At 29.8% G+C, this 16,573-nt stretch overlaps 1 protein-coding gene across 4 annotated transcripts; it reads right to left on the reverse strand.

The window, feature by feature from the left end:
• Positions 1 to 1,859: 1,859 nt before the first annotated feature.
• Positions 1,860 to 5,749, reverse strand: LOC112777320 (F-box/kelch-repeat protein At3g23880). Of its 4 annotated transcripts, none has more exons than XM_025821669.3 (3): positions 5,443 to 5,749; positions 3,708 to 5,113; positions 1,860 to 2,554 (listed from the first exon to the last, which is right to left on the reverse strand). In XM_025821669.3, the coding sequence occupies exon 2, from the start codon at positions 4,960 to 4,962 to the stop codon at positions 3,733 to 3,735; it is 1,230 nt and encodes a 409-aa protein (XP_025677454.1). In that variant the 5' UTR covers positions 4,963 to 5,113; positions 5,443 to 5,749; the 3' UTR covers positions 1,860 to 2,554; positions 3,708 to 3,732. The 4 variants fall into 4 exon arrangements, with proteins under 4 accessions (XP_025677454.1, XP_025677455.1, XP_029151757.1 ...); XM_025821670.3 differs by having other exon boundaries at positions 3,708 to 5,163; positions 5,443 to 5,744; XM_029295924.2 differs by lacking the exon at positions 1,860 to 2,554 and adding an exon at positions 3,204 to 3,441.
• Between the last annotated feature and the right edge of the window lie 10,824 nt (positions 5,750 to 16,573).

Raw genomic sequence — 16,573 nt, forward strand, 5'->3', positions numbered from 1 at the left:
TTTATATAAAAATATTTTTATTTAATAATTATATTTAGTTAAGATAATATAAAAATATTTAAAAAAAGATGTAAATTTTAGTTTTTTTAAAAAATATATTTTTTTAATTTATCTACTATTTTCAGTTTTATTACTAAAATTTTGTTAAACATATTAAAATAATAAAAAAATTATTAAAATTTTTTTTCTATAAACTTAATTTCAACCAAATAAACTCAAAGTGAATTATCCATCTCGAACAAGTAAGGGCAGGATGGATATCCATACACCTGAGTAATATTATCATTCTCATTCAAAATTATTCATCATAGTTCTCATGATGATCTAAACTCTATCACTCTAATATAATTCGTTTGATTATGTCTCTCTTAATTTTAATATATTGTATTATTCAACAGCAAAGTTTCAAATAAGTTTTTTCTCTTATTTTACATGTTTCAATATCTTTGGTTTTTTTATTAATGGATTTGAGTCAAATTGATTCATGCACTATGCTTAAATCTAGTTTTATTTTTCTTTAAAATTTCTAATATAAAATTTGATGATAGGAAGGGGTTGAATTGGATGCAAAGGTTGGAGGAATAAAAGATGAGTTGACTTCTATGATTGTGTAGGTAAGAAAAAAGAATAATAACAGTAATATTACTAAAGTGTTGATTCATTGGGAGAGCCGAGAATAGCTCCATAAATGGCAGTGCAAAAAGCCAAGCTAGTAAACTTTGGTATGAGATTTTAGTTTGATTTCTGAAGAGAACTCTAATTAGAGTAGCACTTCTGATCATATTTGAAGTGATAGTCCTCATATTTAGATGCATACAAGAAAAAAGTGAAATTTATTGACTTTATTTTATGCTCATATATTATTAGAACTTATAAAGTTTATGAGTGTTTTAAAAATTCACAGCTGACTTAACTTTTTTTCAATTTTTTATATATTCATATATTTGAGACATCTATGAGACTCTCACTTTGTAAATTAGTTTTCTTTTTATCATGTTAGTAGAGAAGAGAAAAATATGCAGCCCATGCTTTAGAAAAGCCTTTTTAATAGACAATATTTTGTGTGCATATGCAATATAATATTTTATGTGTAATTAACTGTACAAAAAAAATGATAATAAATAGTTATTTTAGGACTCAAAAAGTACATATTTTGACAAAATATATCTCCAAAAAAGTAACAATAAAATATTCTTGAACAATAGTTTTGTTTAAAAAGACAATTCATATATTTGGTCAACTTTTAATTTAATCAATTATTTTTTTATGGAATTATTACTTCAATTTTACTACAATTTACATCATCTTCGTCTTCATTTGGTTAGGGTTAAATAATAAGTGATTGCTATGGTATTTAAAAATGTTTCTCTAACTTATCAAAAATGATTAAAAATTAATATTTAATTTAAAAAATATAAAAAATTATTATTAAATATTCAAAATTTATCATAAAAATTAAATTAGATAAAAGTTAGACATTAAATTATAGACACTATAAAATTCACTTAAATTATAATATAAGTGCGAAGGAATACTAGTAAATGATGGTCATTCCTACAAGTCCAACAAGAGCATGTGAATATGAAATATGAAATAGGAAATAATCATCACAGTAAATTAATATTTAAAAACTAGATAAATAAATCACTAATTTAAAAAAAAGAATGCCAGGAGATCATTAAAATTTATTGTTTTTAGTTATCAATTAATTATTAATATTTAAAAGTGTAGACTAAAAATATGCTATTAAACTATTGAACCAAAAACAAACCATTTAGAAAAGAGCTTGTACACTAGAGTTTGATCAACCTGAATTGAGATGAGCTATTTCGAAGGCTACGATATGATGGTGAAACTAAGCTTTCGTGATAAATATGAAACTGTATTCATTAAATTAGGGGGTATTACAGTTTCTAACTTGTCAATTGTCATATAAAAATAGAACTTGATACTAGAAAAAATTAACTCTAACTGTAAATGAACACCAGTAAATGATAGTCATTCCTTAATATCCTACATAAAGCAGAAAAATTGATGTGACATAGTGATTTAGCAATGGGAACAATCATGTCAACAGAAAGGATAGTTTTGCAGCCCTACACCAAGTCTGAAAAAACTATATAAATAAATCATTCAACTAGAATAGCTAGAAACTAAATAGCACGAGAAATTTTCGCCTTTACCAATAGAGGAATTCACTTGGAAGAGATTGTAGACTTGGGTTTTTGATGACTTTGATCCATCACATTTCAGATGTGCTACTTAGAAGACCACAGTGTGATGGTGAAACCAAGCTTTCATGATAAATATGGAATCGTTTCGCCGCCATCGAGTGCTTAGACAAAGGAGCAACTTTCATCATGTCATCTCTGTGGCCATCAATGACAGGGAACTTAAAGTTGCCATGGTTTAAGTTATACCTAATTATTCTTGAATAAGGAGCTGCAGTCCCCAGAAGAACATCATTTTCCCAAAGATACAGTGGAATAACGTGTATGCTAAGGTACTGTGGGATCATGGCCAATTTAGTCCAAGATTCAGACACTCCATACTCCTTCATAAACCACACAGAGCAATGAGTTCTATGTTCACTGTAAATTGCAAGGTATTTCCTCAGCACACACAACTGCAGGATTTTGTATTGACAATACATATCTCTTATGATTAGGCGGGGAAAACAAACTATGTGATATATTCATAAAAATATATCACTTTAAGAAATAACTTATGTCATCGGGTTAATTTCTTAGAAGTTCATATTATTCTTTGACAAGACGAGTTGGTTAAGTTTGTTAGCCGATGAAAGTTTGTAAATAATTATTCCCGAGCAGTGTTAGAGGGCTAATATAAAAAAAATATGAGAGTTGGCAAAAAACATGACAAATGCGACTGTTGGTCATAAAATAGGGTCTAGAACTACAAGGGATATCTAGATAATTAAGAATATAAAAGCTCTTTTTCTTTATGACATGGCTTATCGTTTTGTTTGTTAAAATCTCGTATCAATTCTTCCATTTGTTTTAAGTTCCAATTCTTTAATACTCATCAATAACAGATAACTTATATCACCAAGTTGGTACCTCAGAAGTTCATATTATTTCTTTGACTACAAGAGAGAAAACAAATGTATCAATATATCATTTTTCCCACTGCCTAGTATGTTGATCACTGAAAGCTGGTAATCATTTATTTATCAGAAGAAATAAAAAATAAAAATGTATTAATTTTTATTTTGTTTGGTCAGAAAAGAATCATTTATGAACATGAATCCATAATTTGAAGATGCCAATACTATGGTATGAATCATTCATGCACCAATTATCGGCATATTTCATCTGGTTCAACGGGTAAAGCATCCAGTTTTAGATCCAAAAACAGCAAAATTAAAAGGAAATGGTACGCATTAAATTACATATTACATTCTCTCCCCTTGATTTTACCCTGAAATAATAGGTTTGAATCTAAGATCAGATCTTCATCACAATCATAAATTTACTATAAAAGCAAAGGAACACTAGTAAATGATGGTTAATCCTACAAATCCAGCCTGGGCATGTGAATATGAAATTGGCAATAATCATAGCAGGTAGTATAATTTTGTAAAAAACTAGATAAAATAATCACTAAATTAGAAAAGCAATAAGAACAGATAAATTCTCAAAAGTCAAAACGCATAAAGAAGGCATAGGAGTTGACTAGAATCAAACCATTATTCAGAAGACAGCTTGTCCGTTAGCGTTTGATTAACTGAATTTGGGATGAGCTACTTGGAAGGTCAGGTGAAACTAAGCTTTCGTGATAAATAAAGACGTACAATCCTATTGAAGGAGTAGGTTCAGGAAATTCAAAGCTACCACTATCCAAATTATACAGAACTATCTTTGAAGTTGATGCAACCGCCACAAGAATATTGTTTCCCCAGATATACAATGGACGTAAATGATAATCGGATAGAAGTGGAAGTAAAGGATAATCGGGTAGACACGGAAGGCAGGGGATGATGGCCAATTTAGTCCAAGATTTAGGCACTCCATACTCCTTCATGACCCACACAAACCAATGAGTTTTCTCATGATTAAAACAATATGCAAGGCAGTTCCTCAGCACACATAACTGTGGGGAGATGAAGGTTTTCTCATCCGGATCACTGAGAGGCAGGGAAAACTCACTAAAAGTCTCCTTCACCAGGTCAAGGGAAAGAACCAAGTACTCCAGAGTGTCATGCTGACAAACCCAATTAAGAGTAGCGGTGCCAGGCACAAATACCCCCTTATGATCACCCTTTATGCTGCTAAATGGGATCCCTTGAATGGCTCTATTGGATGGGTTGCGGCAAAATGTATAAATTCTGGTTGTATGATCCCCCATGTGATTTACAATCACAACAAACTTGTACTTGTCATTCACATGATCGTAGCCGAAGCCGCGAACTGATAAGAATTCTCCACGTTCCACTGATTGGGTTGTCAATAATCCAGTACAGGGATTCCACAACCTGACACAGGGGTTGATGCCAACAACATCATACAGCAAGCACAGCAATCCATTGCAAGAGCCAATAGCTGTGTAGTAACGTCTCTCCACGAAGAGAACGACTTCCGTAGGTTTGGAAGGGTTCTCGACCAAGGAGCGTAAGGAGAAATCTCCGAATCTGTGGTGGCAATAATGATGATAAGCAACTCGTGGCTCACTCAAACTTGGATCCGCGGCGGTTGAATGTTGAAGATGGTCTTTGGCGAATTGGGAGCTGGAAATTAGGGATTTCCATGAACTGCACACTCTCCGTAAGCGAAGCAGTGATCTTGGCGGAAGCCTCAGCAAGATTTCTCTGATAAATTCATCCGGAAGGAACGGCAGCGGCTGCGATTGCGTTACCATCGAAGACAGCAGCCGTTTCGGGGCGTTTATGCTGACTCTTAAAGGCTTCCTCTTCCTCTCGTAATAATCATGTGGCTGCTCCATAACAACTTAAAGAGAGGTTAGCGGCGGCCACGACGGCGATAAGGATTAGCTTCACAAACTTGGAACTTCCCGACTGCACTAATAGTAGAGTATCTACTTGACTATTTCCATTTCCTATTTCTTTTTCCGTGGGCCACGTGACTACGCGTGCCTTTCAAAAAGAGTTAAATAACCAAAACAAGACCCTATCAGCAATTCTGCCTACAGCATTCAGCCATTCAACAATATTGCAAAACAGAGTAAGTTTCCACTTTTCGGCATTAACAACACACCAAAACAGAGTAACAAATTAACAATTACAAAGCAGCAAAAGTGCAAAACACTAAAACAGCAATATTAGGCGTTCTGGAATCAGAACCATACATTCTAAGAAGACCGAAGAACGAAGAACACACACGCAATACCCAAGATGAATTGAAGAATTATGGAACAAAAATTGAAGAGGAAGTTCAGAGAAGATGAAGACGAGGATTCACTCACCTGGGTTCGAGAGGCCAGCGAAGACGAAGAGGAAGAAGCGGCGGTGCTGAGGAGCAGGCGACGGCGGTGGCGCTGACGACATGAGGACCGCGACGACGATGGAGGGCTACTGGGCTGGGAATGCTTCAGAAGGCTAGGGTTCACCGTTCACGAGTGGAGTGAGACTGACATAAATGAATGGGGGAAGAGACCAGGCGACGGCGGTGGCGCTGATGACCTGAGAACCCCGGCGACGATGGACGGCTACTGGGCTGGGAATGCTTCAGAGGGCTAGGATTCACGGTTAGTGAGAGTGTGAGACTGAGATGAATGAATGGGGGAAGAAGGAGGGGGTTTAGGGTCACGAGTGGGTCCGGGTCGGGTTTTATTTTTTAAAAAACTACTAGTGTATGTTTCCATGGCCTGCACTGAGTAATACATAAAGTTACCACTCACATAAACATCACAAAAATAACTTTTTCTAAAGACATCTACGTGCCAAAATCTAAATCATATATTTTAAAATCACACTTTTTACTACAAAACACTTAAAATGGTAGTTTTTTATAAGAAAAGCGTTACCTAATGAAAAAAAAGTAAATTAGAAGATCTACGAGAAGAAATTATTAAACTATCAAAATTAATAGATCAAAAAGTCAAAAACTAATGATTTTAACTAATGTTAATTGTAATGACACCGAATTCCTAAAATCAATACAAAATGATTTTTTTCAAAATCTTTATTTTACTATAAGTTTTATTGAAGGACTTCAAAAACCTGAAAAAACTTATATTTCACACGGAATTTCTAAAAAATGCTACCATGGAAATGATTCCCCACATCTTTATCATACTTTTAACCCACAATTAAATTCTATAGTAGATATGCTTGAAGAAATTTTAGTATCCATAAAATTTCAAAGAAATAAGGAAAAAGAGGAACCTAATATAAACGAAATCAAACAGATATTAAATAAATATTTTCAGAAAGAGAATCCCAAAGAAGAAAATTTTCAAAATATAATCAACATAGCAGAATTAAAAGTAAAACCACCATTGAAATTATGAATATTGAAGAAAAATTAGAAGAAGTTACAATGCTTTTTAAACAATTAAAAATGACTCAGGAAAATAATATTATGGAATAGGGATTTCAAATAGAAGAAGAATTAGTAAATTCTGAAAATATAGAAAATAAAGAACACATCCTAGATTATTCAAGTGACGAAGAACCAGCAATTCCAATACAAGTAAAAAACGAAGCTGGAACATCTAAGGATAGTCAATCTCAATTTAAATGGAAACAGGTTTTGATAATTATGCTTTTAAAAAAGGGTTTATAAATAAAGATTCAAAATATACAAAAATACCATCAAAATACGTTCCTAAAATTCAGGTAATGGAAGGAGAAAGAATGCTCGATTTAGACTGTAAAAAGAATGAAAAAGAAATTTTCGAAAATTGGTTGAATTCCTTCTTATTAGAAGCCTTTACTAATCCAAAACTTAGTGAATTATCTCGAAGAGATATTTGGAATTACATAGGGTTTCATACTAAAGGAACTATAAGAGATTATATGACATCAATAGAAAACCAAATAATAGAAGAATTAGCAACAAAAATAACAGCTTATGATAAGATATTATATATAATGATGATTCTATATAAAGAATTTTTTGGAAAAAATATTATAGGTCATAGACAAGAAGTTTATAATAAAGAATATAAAGAAGCAAAAAATCATTTAGCTAATATTCAGATATATGATTTATGTAATGTGGAGTCTTATATATGTGAATATAGAATACATTATTACAAATTAAAAGAAGAAGATAAAAATCATTATGTTAGTATGTATATAACAAAACTTCCATATCCTGCTAATGAATTTATAATGGGAAGATTTATAAGAGAAATAAATAGGGGGACAATTGAAAATAATTTTGGTGGAGCAACCTCTGCAATAAGAGAGGAAATAAAAGAACGTTGTATGCAAGAAGCGACTAAAAAAAGATTTGCAAATATAATTAGAATTTGCTGTCAGAATAATGAAGAGATACCCCAAAAATATGGTCTTAATAAAAATTTTCAAAGAAAAAGAAAATATCAATTTAGAAAAAGAAAATACTATCCAAACTGGAGAAAAAAGAGGTATTTTAGAAAAAGAAATAACAATAAAAACAAAAGACAAAAAAGTGACTATTGCCCAAATAAAAAAGAAAATTGTAAGTGTTGGTATTGCCAAGAAGAAGGACACTATGCAAATGAATGTCAAAAAAAGAAGGATAAAAAGGATCTTACCAGAAAATAGAAATTGCTAAGTCTTGTTTCATGGAACCATTAGAAGAATCTGATGATAACCTAGACTATATTTTTGAATATGTCTCAGAAACAGACTCAGAGACTGAGTAATAATGTCACATTTATTACTATAAAAATAACAGAAAAATTTATAAATGCTTTCATAGACACTGGAGCAACACAATGTTTTGCTAGTACAAATATAAATCTTGATTGGAAAAAATTAAAGAAACCATTAAGAGTTAGAATAGCTGACAAATCAATACATAAAATTGACCAAAAAGCAGAGATGGCTGAAATTTTTATTCAAAATTATAGGTTCATTGTTCCATCTATATAGATGTTAGATTTTGGAATGGATTTTATCATAGGAAATAACTTTTTAAAGCTATATCATCCATTCATTCAAGAATTAACATATATAGTTTTAAAAGCTCCACACGATTCTTCAATAAATCAAAAATCAAAACGTATAAAAATACCAACTACTACTATAGATAAGATCTTAAAATTTAAAATATTTTCCATATTAGAGACATGTTATTTAAATTTATACTTTCAGATAAATATTCCAAAAAATAATCTTGAAATAAAGATAGAAGAACTTTTGGATAAAATTTGTGCTGAAAATCCTTTAGATATTAAAAATACAAATAACGAATTAGTAAGCATTAAATTAAAAGATCCTACAAAAGAGATAAATGTTCCAAATAAAATTCCTTATTCCGCAAGAGATAGAGAAGAGTTCTCATTAGAATGTAGAGATCTTTTGGAAAAAGGAATTATAAGATTAAGTAAAAGTCTTCATGCGGCTCCAGCCTTTTATGTCGAAAACAATAATGAAATTAAAAGGGGAAAACGAAGAATGGTTATTAACTATAAGAAGATGAATGAAGCAACTATTGGTGATGCTCATAAACTTCCAAGAAAAGATTCTATTTTAGAAAAAATCAAAGGAGCAACTTGGTTTTCATCTCTTTATGCAAAATCAGGATATTGGCAACTTCGTTTAGACGAAGAAACAAAGAAATTAACTGCTTTTACTTGCCCAACAAAAGAATCAACAAGTATGTTGCTCTATGAATGGAATGTATTACCATTCGGATTAAAACAAGCCCCAGGTATTTATCAAAGATTTATGGAAGAAAATCTAAAAGAGTTAAATGAATTTGTTTTAGTGTACATTGATGATATACTAATTTTTATAAAACAGGATAAAGAAGATCATCTTCAAAAATTATTAATAGTTTTAGAAAGATGTAAAGAAAAAGGATTAGTTCTTAGCAAAAAGAAAGCAAGAATAGCAAAACAAGAAATAGAGTTTCTTGGATTAATTCTATCCACTCAAGGAAAGCTAAAACTTCAACCAAATGTTTAGAAAAGGTAAATTTATTTCCTAATAAAATAGAAGATAGAAAACAATTACAAAGATTTTTAGGGTGTATAAATTATATTTCTGATAAAGGATTTTTAAAGAATATAACAGAATACACTAAAAGCTTATTTCAAAAAATAAGTACTAAAAAAGAATGAAAATGGGATGAAAAAGATAGTATGCAAATTCAAAGAGTTAAAGAATTATGTGAAAAACTTCCAGAACTTTATATTCCAGAAGAAAACGACTACTTAATAGTAGAAACAGATGCTTCAGACATAACCTGGTCAGGATGTCTAAACGCTAAGAAAGCTATAAAAAGTTTGGAACAAGAAAAAGAATCACTAGATTCTAAATATTTCCAAAAGGAATTACTTTGCAGGTATATTTCAGGGACTTTTACTCCAACAGAACAGAGATATACCACTCATGAAAAGGAAACTCTAGCAGCAATTAAATCTCTTAAAAATGGAAAATTGATTTACTACCCAGAGAATTTACATTAAGGACAGATTCAAGTTACCTAACAGGTTTCATACGATATAATTTAAAAGTTGATTATAATCATGGACGATTGGTAAGATGGCAATTATTTTTGTTACAATATCCAATAAAAATTGAATATATTAAGGGTGACAAAAATGTTATTGCAGATACATTAACAAGAGAATGGAGCTCGTCTACAACGCATTAGATCAAGAAATTCAAAAATATGAGCAAGAACTCGAAAAATGCAAGCATTGTCAGCAAATAAGGACACAGATCCAATCCTTCAAAAAGGCCATTGAAGCAATGAAATCAACACAACAAGCAAAACCATCAGAGTTCAGCCAGCTAAGCATGGTGGACAAATCAGGTGAAGAAAAAATTTTAGAAAATAAAATAATTGCTGAAATTATTAAAAAATCTACCCAAGATAAAAAATATTATGTAATTTATAATGGCCCTATGAAAGAAGTATATGATGTCTGGAAAAAAGCGGCACCATTCACACATCAATCAAGGATAATTCATAAATGAGGGTTTTTAACACTGGAAGAAGCCAAGGAATCCTTCAGGGAATATGAAGCTCTCCATCCAGAGCAAACCCTAAAAAGAGCAGATAAAGCTCCAATTCAAACCCAGAGAACAGGGATAATTAGAAACATTCCTACAATGGCTGAAATCAAGGAAAAGAAAAGGGTCTGTAGATCAAATCTCAGAGAAACCCTTAACATAGTCCTGAATTGGACTGAAGAAAAAAGGACAATTTTGGGATATTATCCTATTGCCAAAGAACAGCTAACAAAGCTGGTTATATTTCCAGATGCTTCCCCATCTGACACCTATCAGTTTTTCCAGTATGGATTAATTGATACAATTTTAATTTTTAATGATCTAAAAATTATTAATGAGTTCCCTGCAGGATTCGTTGATGCAGTAAAGAGATTTAAAAATATGATTGACAATGTAAATCCAAGGGATATATCCCTAAAATTTACAAACAGTCAACCTATTTTTAATGAAGAAGAAGAATGCTTGATTCCAGCACACCAAGTAATATTCATGTCCGTCTTCCCAGAAAATTTTCAACCAATTGATCAGATTCAAGATTTAACAATTTACAGTCATGAAGGAAGGCTAGCCAGCACATTAGCAAGGGTCTTTGAAAGAACTCAAAAAATAACGAAAGAATCTCACACAATGATTAATTATAAAAGTAGAAATACTCTGCTTATGTCCAGTAAAAGAAATGAAATTGAAGAAAGAGAGATGAGACTCTTGGTGGAATTTGAATCAGCATTCTACAACTTATCTAGACTTTTAGAAAAGCTCCCTAAAAGGATAAAGAGGAATCTCTGCTATTTGATAAAAAATAGAGAAGACCACAAGTGCCAGCTATGTGCCTCAGAGATATTTGAAGAAAGCAATAATGAAACGGAATCAACCCACATGATAAAGGAAGAAGACAATGCATCTGAAGGTCACATGATAAAAGAGGAGGACAGTGCATCTGAAGCATCTCTCAACATTATTGCATAGTGACGTAAGCACTTAGGTCATAAAGCACCAACTATGTAGCTGGTGCAAGATAACAAACAATGACGTAAGCAATGACGTCATAAGAAGGGTAAGGATGGAAATTGTCCATCAAACCCAACTATTATAAATAGGGTGCTTAGGCAATCGTAGAAGGCATCAGACAATAGAAAGCAGAAGGCTAAGAGTACTCATATGCCAGGAGAGCAAGGAGGAAGCTGTCGAGGTGATTCTATAGTCTGAGGAAGAATTCCCTTAGGGAAAAATAATTCTAAACTCCCCTCTGGAGTTAGTATCTACAATCTCCCCTCTGGAGATAAAAACACCTTATGTAAAATATACTAAATAAAGGAAGTTTTTCTCCAGAAAGGTACCTCTTCATCCTAGTCTTTAAATTATGAATTATTTAGAAAGTTTAGAATTAACAGAAGAATCTGATTATTATAGATTAACTGCTTTATTAGATAATGAAAAACAGGCGGTTCTAAAAACAGAATTAAATCTCAAATCAAATGAAAACTTTAATAAACAAAATCTTTTAAAAGAAGTTTTTAATAGAAAAAATATAATATACTATGAAAAAATTCAACTTGAAGCCCCTATAAAGATAAAATCCGCCAATGGAGAACTTGAAATAGCTTTGATAAATGATGAAAAATTGAGTAAACAGATTGAGAAAATTAAGGATCAACAAAAAAGATCTAAAATTGGATGGATTCATATTAGTACTATACAAGTCTTAATCAAATCTACATATATGAAAGGAATTAATTCACCAATAAGCTTAGCAATTTGTGACAAAAGAATTACTGATGACCCAATAGATCAAATAATCGGAATTGTTCATGGAAACTTGGCAAACGTAAATGTTAAATTCAATGCCCATCTTGGATATGCTATACCTTTATCAACTGAAAATCTTGGAAGATCTATAAGTTTGGCTTATAAATTTCACAGAAAGAATCTAATGGAACAAGATGATGAACCATTTTCAATTACATATGCAATAAATTATGCTTTAACAAATAGCCATCATAGTATAATATTTAAAAACAGAGAAAGAATTTATGTCGATGAATTATTTCAGAAAATTGTAAAAACAGAAATACCAAAATATAAAGCTATTGAAAACTCGGTTCTATTATTAAAAGAACCATCAGGAAAATTAGTTTCATCAAATTTTCAAATAAGAGAATCTAAAATTAATAGCCCTTTAAGTTTATCTAAGTTAAAGATTAAAGAAGAAAATTCTGAAATAAAAGAACTAACAAAAAAGGTCGAAAAATTAAATGAAACCCTAAACACTAAATTATGACAATAAATAAAGAAGAAATATATGTAACTTATCAAGACAAGAAACAAGAACTCTTTGAAAGAGAAAATCGTTTGAATTATTTACAGTTCTCTGAAATAAATCAAAGAGCATTTGAAGCTCTAAAGATAATCTATGACAAGTTGAAAAGAGAAGTTGAAGAGTTAGAAAAATTAATAGAATCTCTAGAAAATAGTGATGAATCGATGATAGAGTTCGCGGAAATTCTAAAATAAATAACGAAGCATAAAAAGATTGAAAAACCAGAAAATAAAATAAAAATAAAAAGGGCGGAAAAATTAAAAAGTAAAATAAAGGAGTATAAAAGGGAATTAAATAATCTTCAGATCGAAATTGATGACCTTTTAATAAAAAGGATAGAAATAAGAATAAATATAAATAATTTAAAATTAAACTTAAAAAATTTATAAATGCCTGGAAAACCATATTATGACTTAAAAGAATTAAAGCTGTTGAAAGAAAAAATGGAGAATGAAGTCGAAAAATTAAAAAAAATATTTAGAAACAACAGAAATTGTAGAAATAAAAGAAGTTTTTGAGGATTTGAGAAATTATATTAAAGAAAAAGACAAACAGATAAAAAATTTTATATACAATAATCCATGCAAAAAAGAATATTATAAACTAAAACAAGATTGAAAAATTATAAAAATAAAATCAGAATACATCAATGACTAGTAGTAAATGATCATATAACAAATATAAGAGAAATAGTAGAAATGGTCAATACTTTAGATTATGAATTTGCAACTATACAAATTATAAATTTATTCGAAGTAAAATATGAAGAGTTAATAGAAATTTCGAAAAAGAAATTAAAAGAAAAGTCGACTATAAAAAATTGGTATCAGAGCCAAGTTAACGATTAAGGGTAACACTTTCTCTTTAAGCAACACTTTTAGTGACACGCTTTTAAATCAATAACAACCACAAAATGAAAAACATCTTTAGAAAAAGTTAAAATTGACAACTTTATCAGAGTGGCCACCTACATAAAATTATATAAAAATTTTTTATTAAGATTTAAATGAAAAATATATATAGTAATTATTATTATAAATATTTTATAATTTAAAAATATTAAAAATAATTAATATTTATTTTAATCAATTTGGATTGGTTGAATGATTATCTCATTTGTCTGCTTAAGCAAGTATTTAAAGTTCGAATCTCACCCTTGCTTAATAAATAGAGCATCAATATGTGGTGGATTAATCTTCGACTTGCCGAGTTAGAAAATTCGTAGAAAAAATTGTATTTGTCTTTAAAATAGATTAATTTTTCATTAATAGCAATACTTATGGGCTTTTGTCTTTGTTGAAATTTACTTAGGACAATTTTATTTATTGGTATCGTATTCATTCTTAAAGTCAAAACAATATGGTCAGCATTGTTACTTGTTAAAACTTCACATTTTATGAAATGATTTTTAAATGTTCAAATTCATAAACTTATGTCATTACAAAAGTTATTAGATCGATTAATATTTCTTGATAACATGGTGTACCGAAACACCATCGTTGAATATTAGTTAGTGTGAAGAGAAACCAATAATAACTTTTATTATTCAATATATAATTTATTCTATTGAAAAATAAATTAATATTTCCTAAATTTATAAATATATTTTCTTCTAATTTCTTATACCATTTTATTTGATAATATTTACCATTAAAAAATAGCAAATAACCATACTATCCCACAATATATATATATATATATGATGTGCAGAATAATTTCTTGTCTTGAAATTAATTCTGGTTAGTGAGATAAAATTTAAAATATTTTTTATTTTCTTACTCAAATTTAAATTTAAATTTAGAATTGATTAATGGCTTTTTTTTAATTTCAATAAAAAAATAAATTGGTTAGATGTAAAATATTTAGTATTTAATAATTTCAATCATTTAAATTTTAATTACCAAAAATTAAATTAAAAATTAATTATAAACTTAATAATCGATAATATATATTATATTAGTACGTAAATAATAATATCCAATGTATTTATTATTTATTTTTTTAACAGAATTAATGTACAATCTATTGAGGATTGATTTATTATCCAAAATTTTTTTCATAAACTTCGTAATATGTAAAAATAGTGATCTTATTTGTTATTATTATTTAAACAATTTTTCATAATATTTTAATTAGGTAATTAACTTAATTAATAACTTTTATTATTGCTTTTATACTAAAAAAATTAATTTATACTATTTACATATTTTTCACTACTAATAAATAAATAAATATGTGTACTATTAAATTTATTATCATAGATGATGACTTGAGTTATTTATTTTGTATGTTAAATAATATTTTGTATGTTAATTTATTAAATATTAAGATAAAAAAATTGTTCAATAAATTATATAAATAGTCATTACAGAAAAAAATTATATATCATATATAATAATCCTTGATATATAATGTCATGTATATATTAAAATTATCTATTTTAATTATGTGAGTTATTATTGTTATTTTTACTTTTTCGTTACATTAAAAAATAATATTTAAAACTAAGAAAGAGATAATTAATTTTTTTAATTTGAATTAAAAAAATGTCTTGTAAATATATTTAATTTTTATATATACTAAGTGTTATAATATTAAATAGTATAGTATTTACTATAACAATGACTCAAAATATTTTCAAGATATAATTGGGCCTAGTAAGACCTCAATGCAAGCAAGATCAACTAAAATCTATTGTTAGGGTCTCAAATCCGACTTAGGTTCATTACCTTAAAGGCCCAATGCAGATGAAATCCACGCGTCCCCTCTTAAATCGACTCAGATTGGATTTCCGTTGCTAGTTAGATATGGTAATGAGTACTCAGAGGAGCGTGAGAAGCCCTTTCCCATCCCTCACTCCTATTTAAAAAAAATGCCCTCGTTCCTTTTCCGTCATTGCAAGTTCTTGTTTAATTACCCTTTAGGGAATGCAGATCTCCTCGGTAAACTTTTGAAAAAAATTAACACAAAAAGACATAATATAATAATCATAAAATAATCAGTTCAATATAATTCAACACAATTTATAACATATTCGTTATGAAAAATAACATTTCAAAAGGAGAAAACATAAAAACATATTCCAACATAATAACATAACATAATTTTTGGAACGATACTGAGCGACGTAGTGACGGACTTGAGAGGCAGAGAAAGTGAGTTAGAGAGAGAGGATCGAAGTTGAGAATGAATCTGAAAGAAAAAGAAAGAATTCGAATTGGAGGCAGAAATTAAGGTTACTAAATTCAAGAAATGATGAATTTATGTATATATAAATTAGGATAAATTAATAATTTTATTCTATGGGGCGGCTACTTACGTCTGTGTCTCCATTAGCGGTGGCAAATAGGAAAACCCGTCCTGTCTCGCCAAAAGCCCGCGATCTGGTGGGCTAACCTGCCCCGCCCCGCCTAGTAAGGCGGTCTTAAATTTCTCTCCCGTCCCGCCTAATGGTAGGTTGGCGGGTTGGCGGGCTCTCCTTTTTTTTATAAATTATTAAATATTAAACAATATATATAATTTCAATAAATTTATAATTTCTAAAAGTATAAAAAAATTATAATTATAAATATGTAATAAACATAATTATAAACCAAATTTTTTGAAACAAAATAATAAAATCAATATTGTCCAAAGTAAAACAAATATTGTCCAAAATATATAATTAAACATCTTCAAGTTTATAATCAATCAAACATAAAAACATAATCCAAAATATAACTTAGAACATCAATTATCATCTTCATCCTCTTGTAGATTAATAACATCATAGAAATTTGTAAAAAAATGGTCTTGACAAAATAAAAGCTTTGCCCAGCGGAAAAACCTGCACCATCCCACCGAAGCCCGCCAAAGCTCATGGATTAGGTGGTGCAGGGTAGGTGGGCTTTTTAAATTTGGCAGTCTTAAATTTCCAGCCCAACCCTCCTTTTTTGTCGGGTTATGCGGGTCAGCCCGCCAGATTTTGGCTCGTTTGCCACCCGAAGTTCCCATCCATTTTCGGGTGGCAGGTCGTGAGGATTTCACGAGTTCCTATCTAGCCCAAAATGTGAGTAATCCCTGCAAATACTTTTTTTGGCTGTTTTTGTGATCATCCCTATTGC

This window comes from Arachis hypogaea, chromosome 19 (assembly GCF_003086295.3).
Source record: "Arachis hypogaea cultivar Tifrunner chromosome 19, arahy.Tifrunner.gnm2.J5K5, whole genome shotgun sequence".
In the NCBI taxonomy this organism is placed as follows: Eukaryota; Viridiplantae; Streptophyta; class Magnoliopsida; order Fabales; family Fabaceae; genus Arachis; species Arachis hypogaea.

Coding starts and splice junctions, on each gene's coding strand:
- LOC112777320 (XM_025821669.3), bottom strand. CDS start 4,962: ATGGAGCAGCCACATGATTATTACGAGAGGAAGAGGAAGCCTTTAAGA.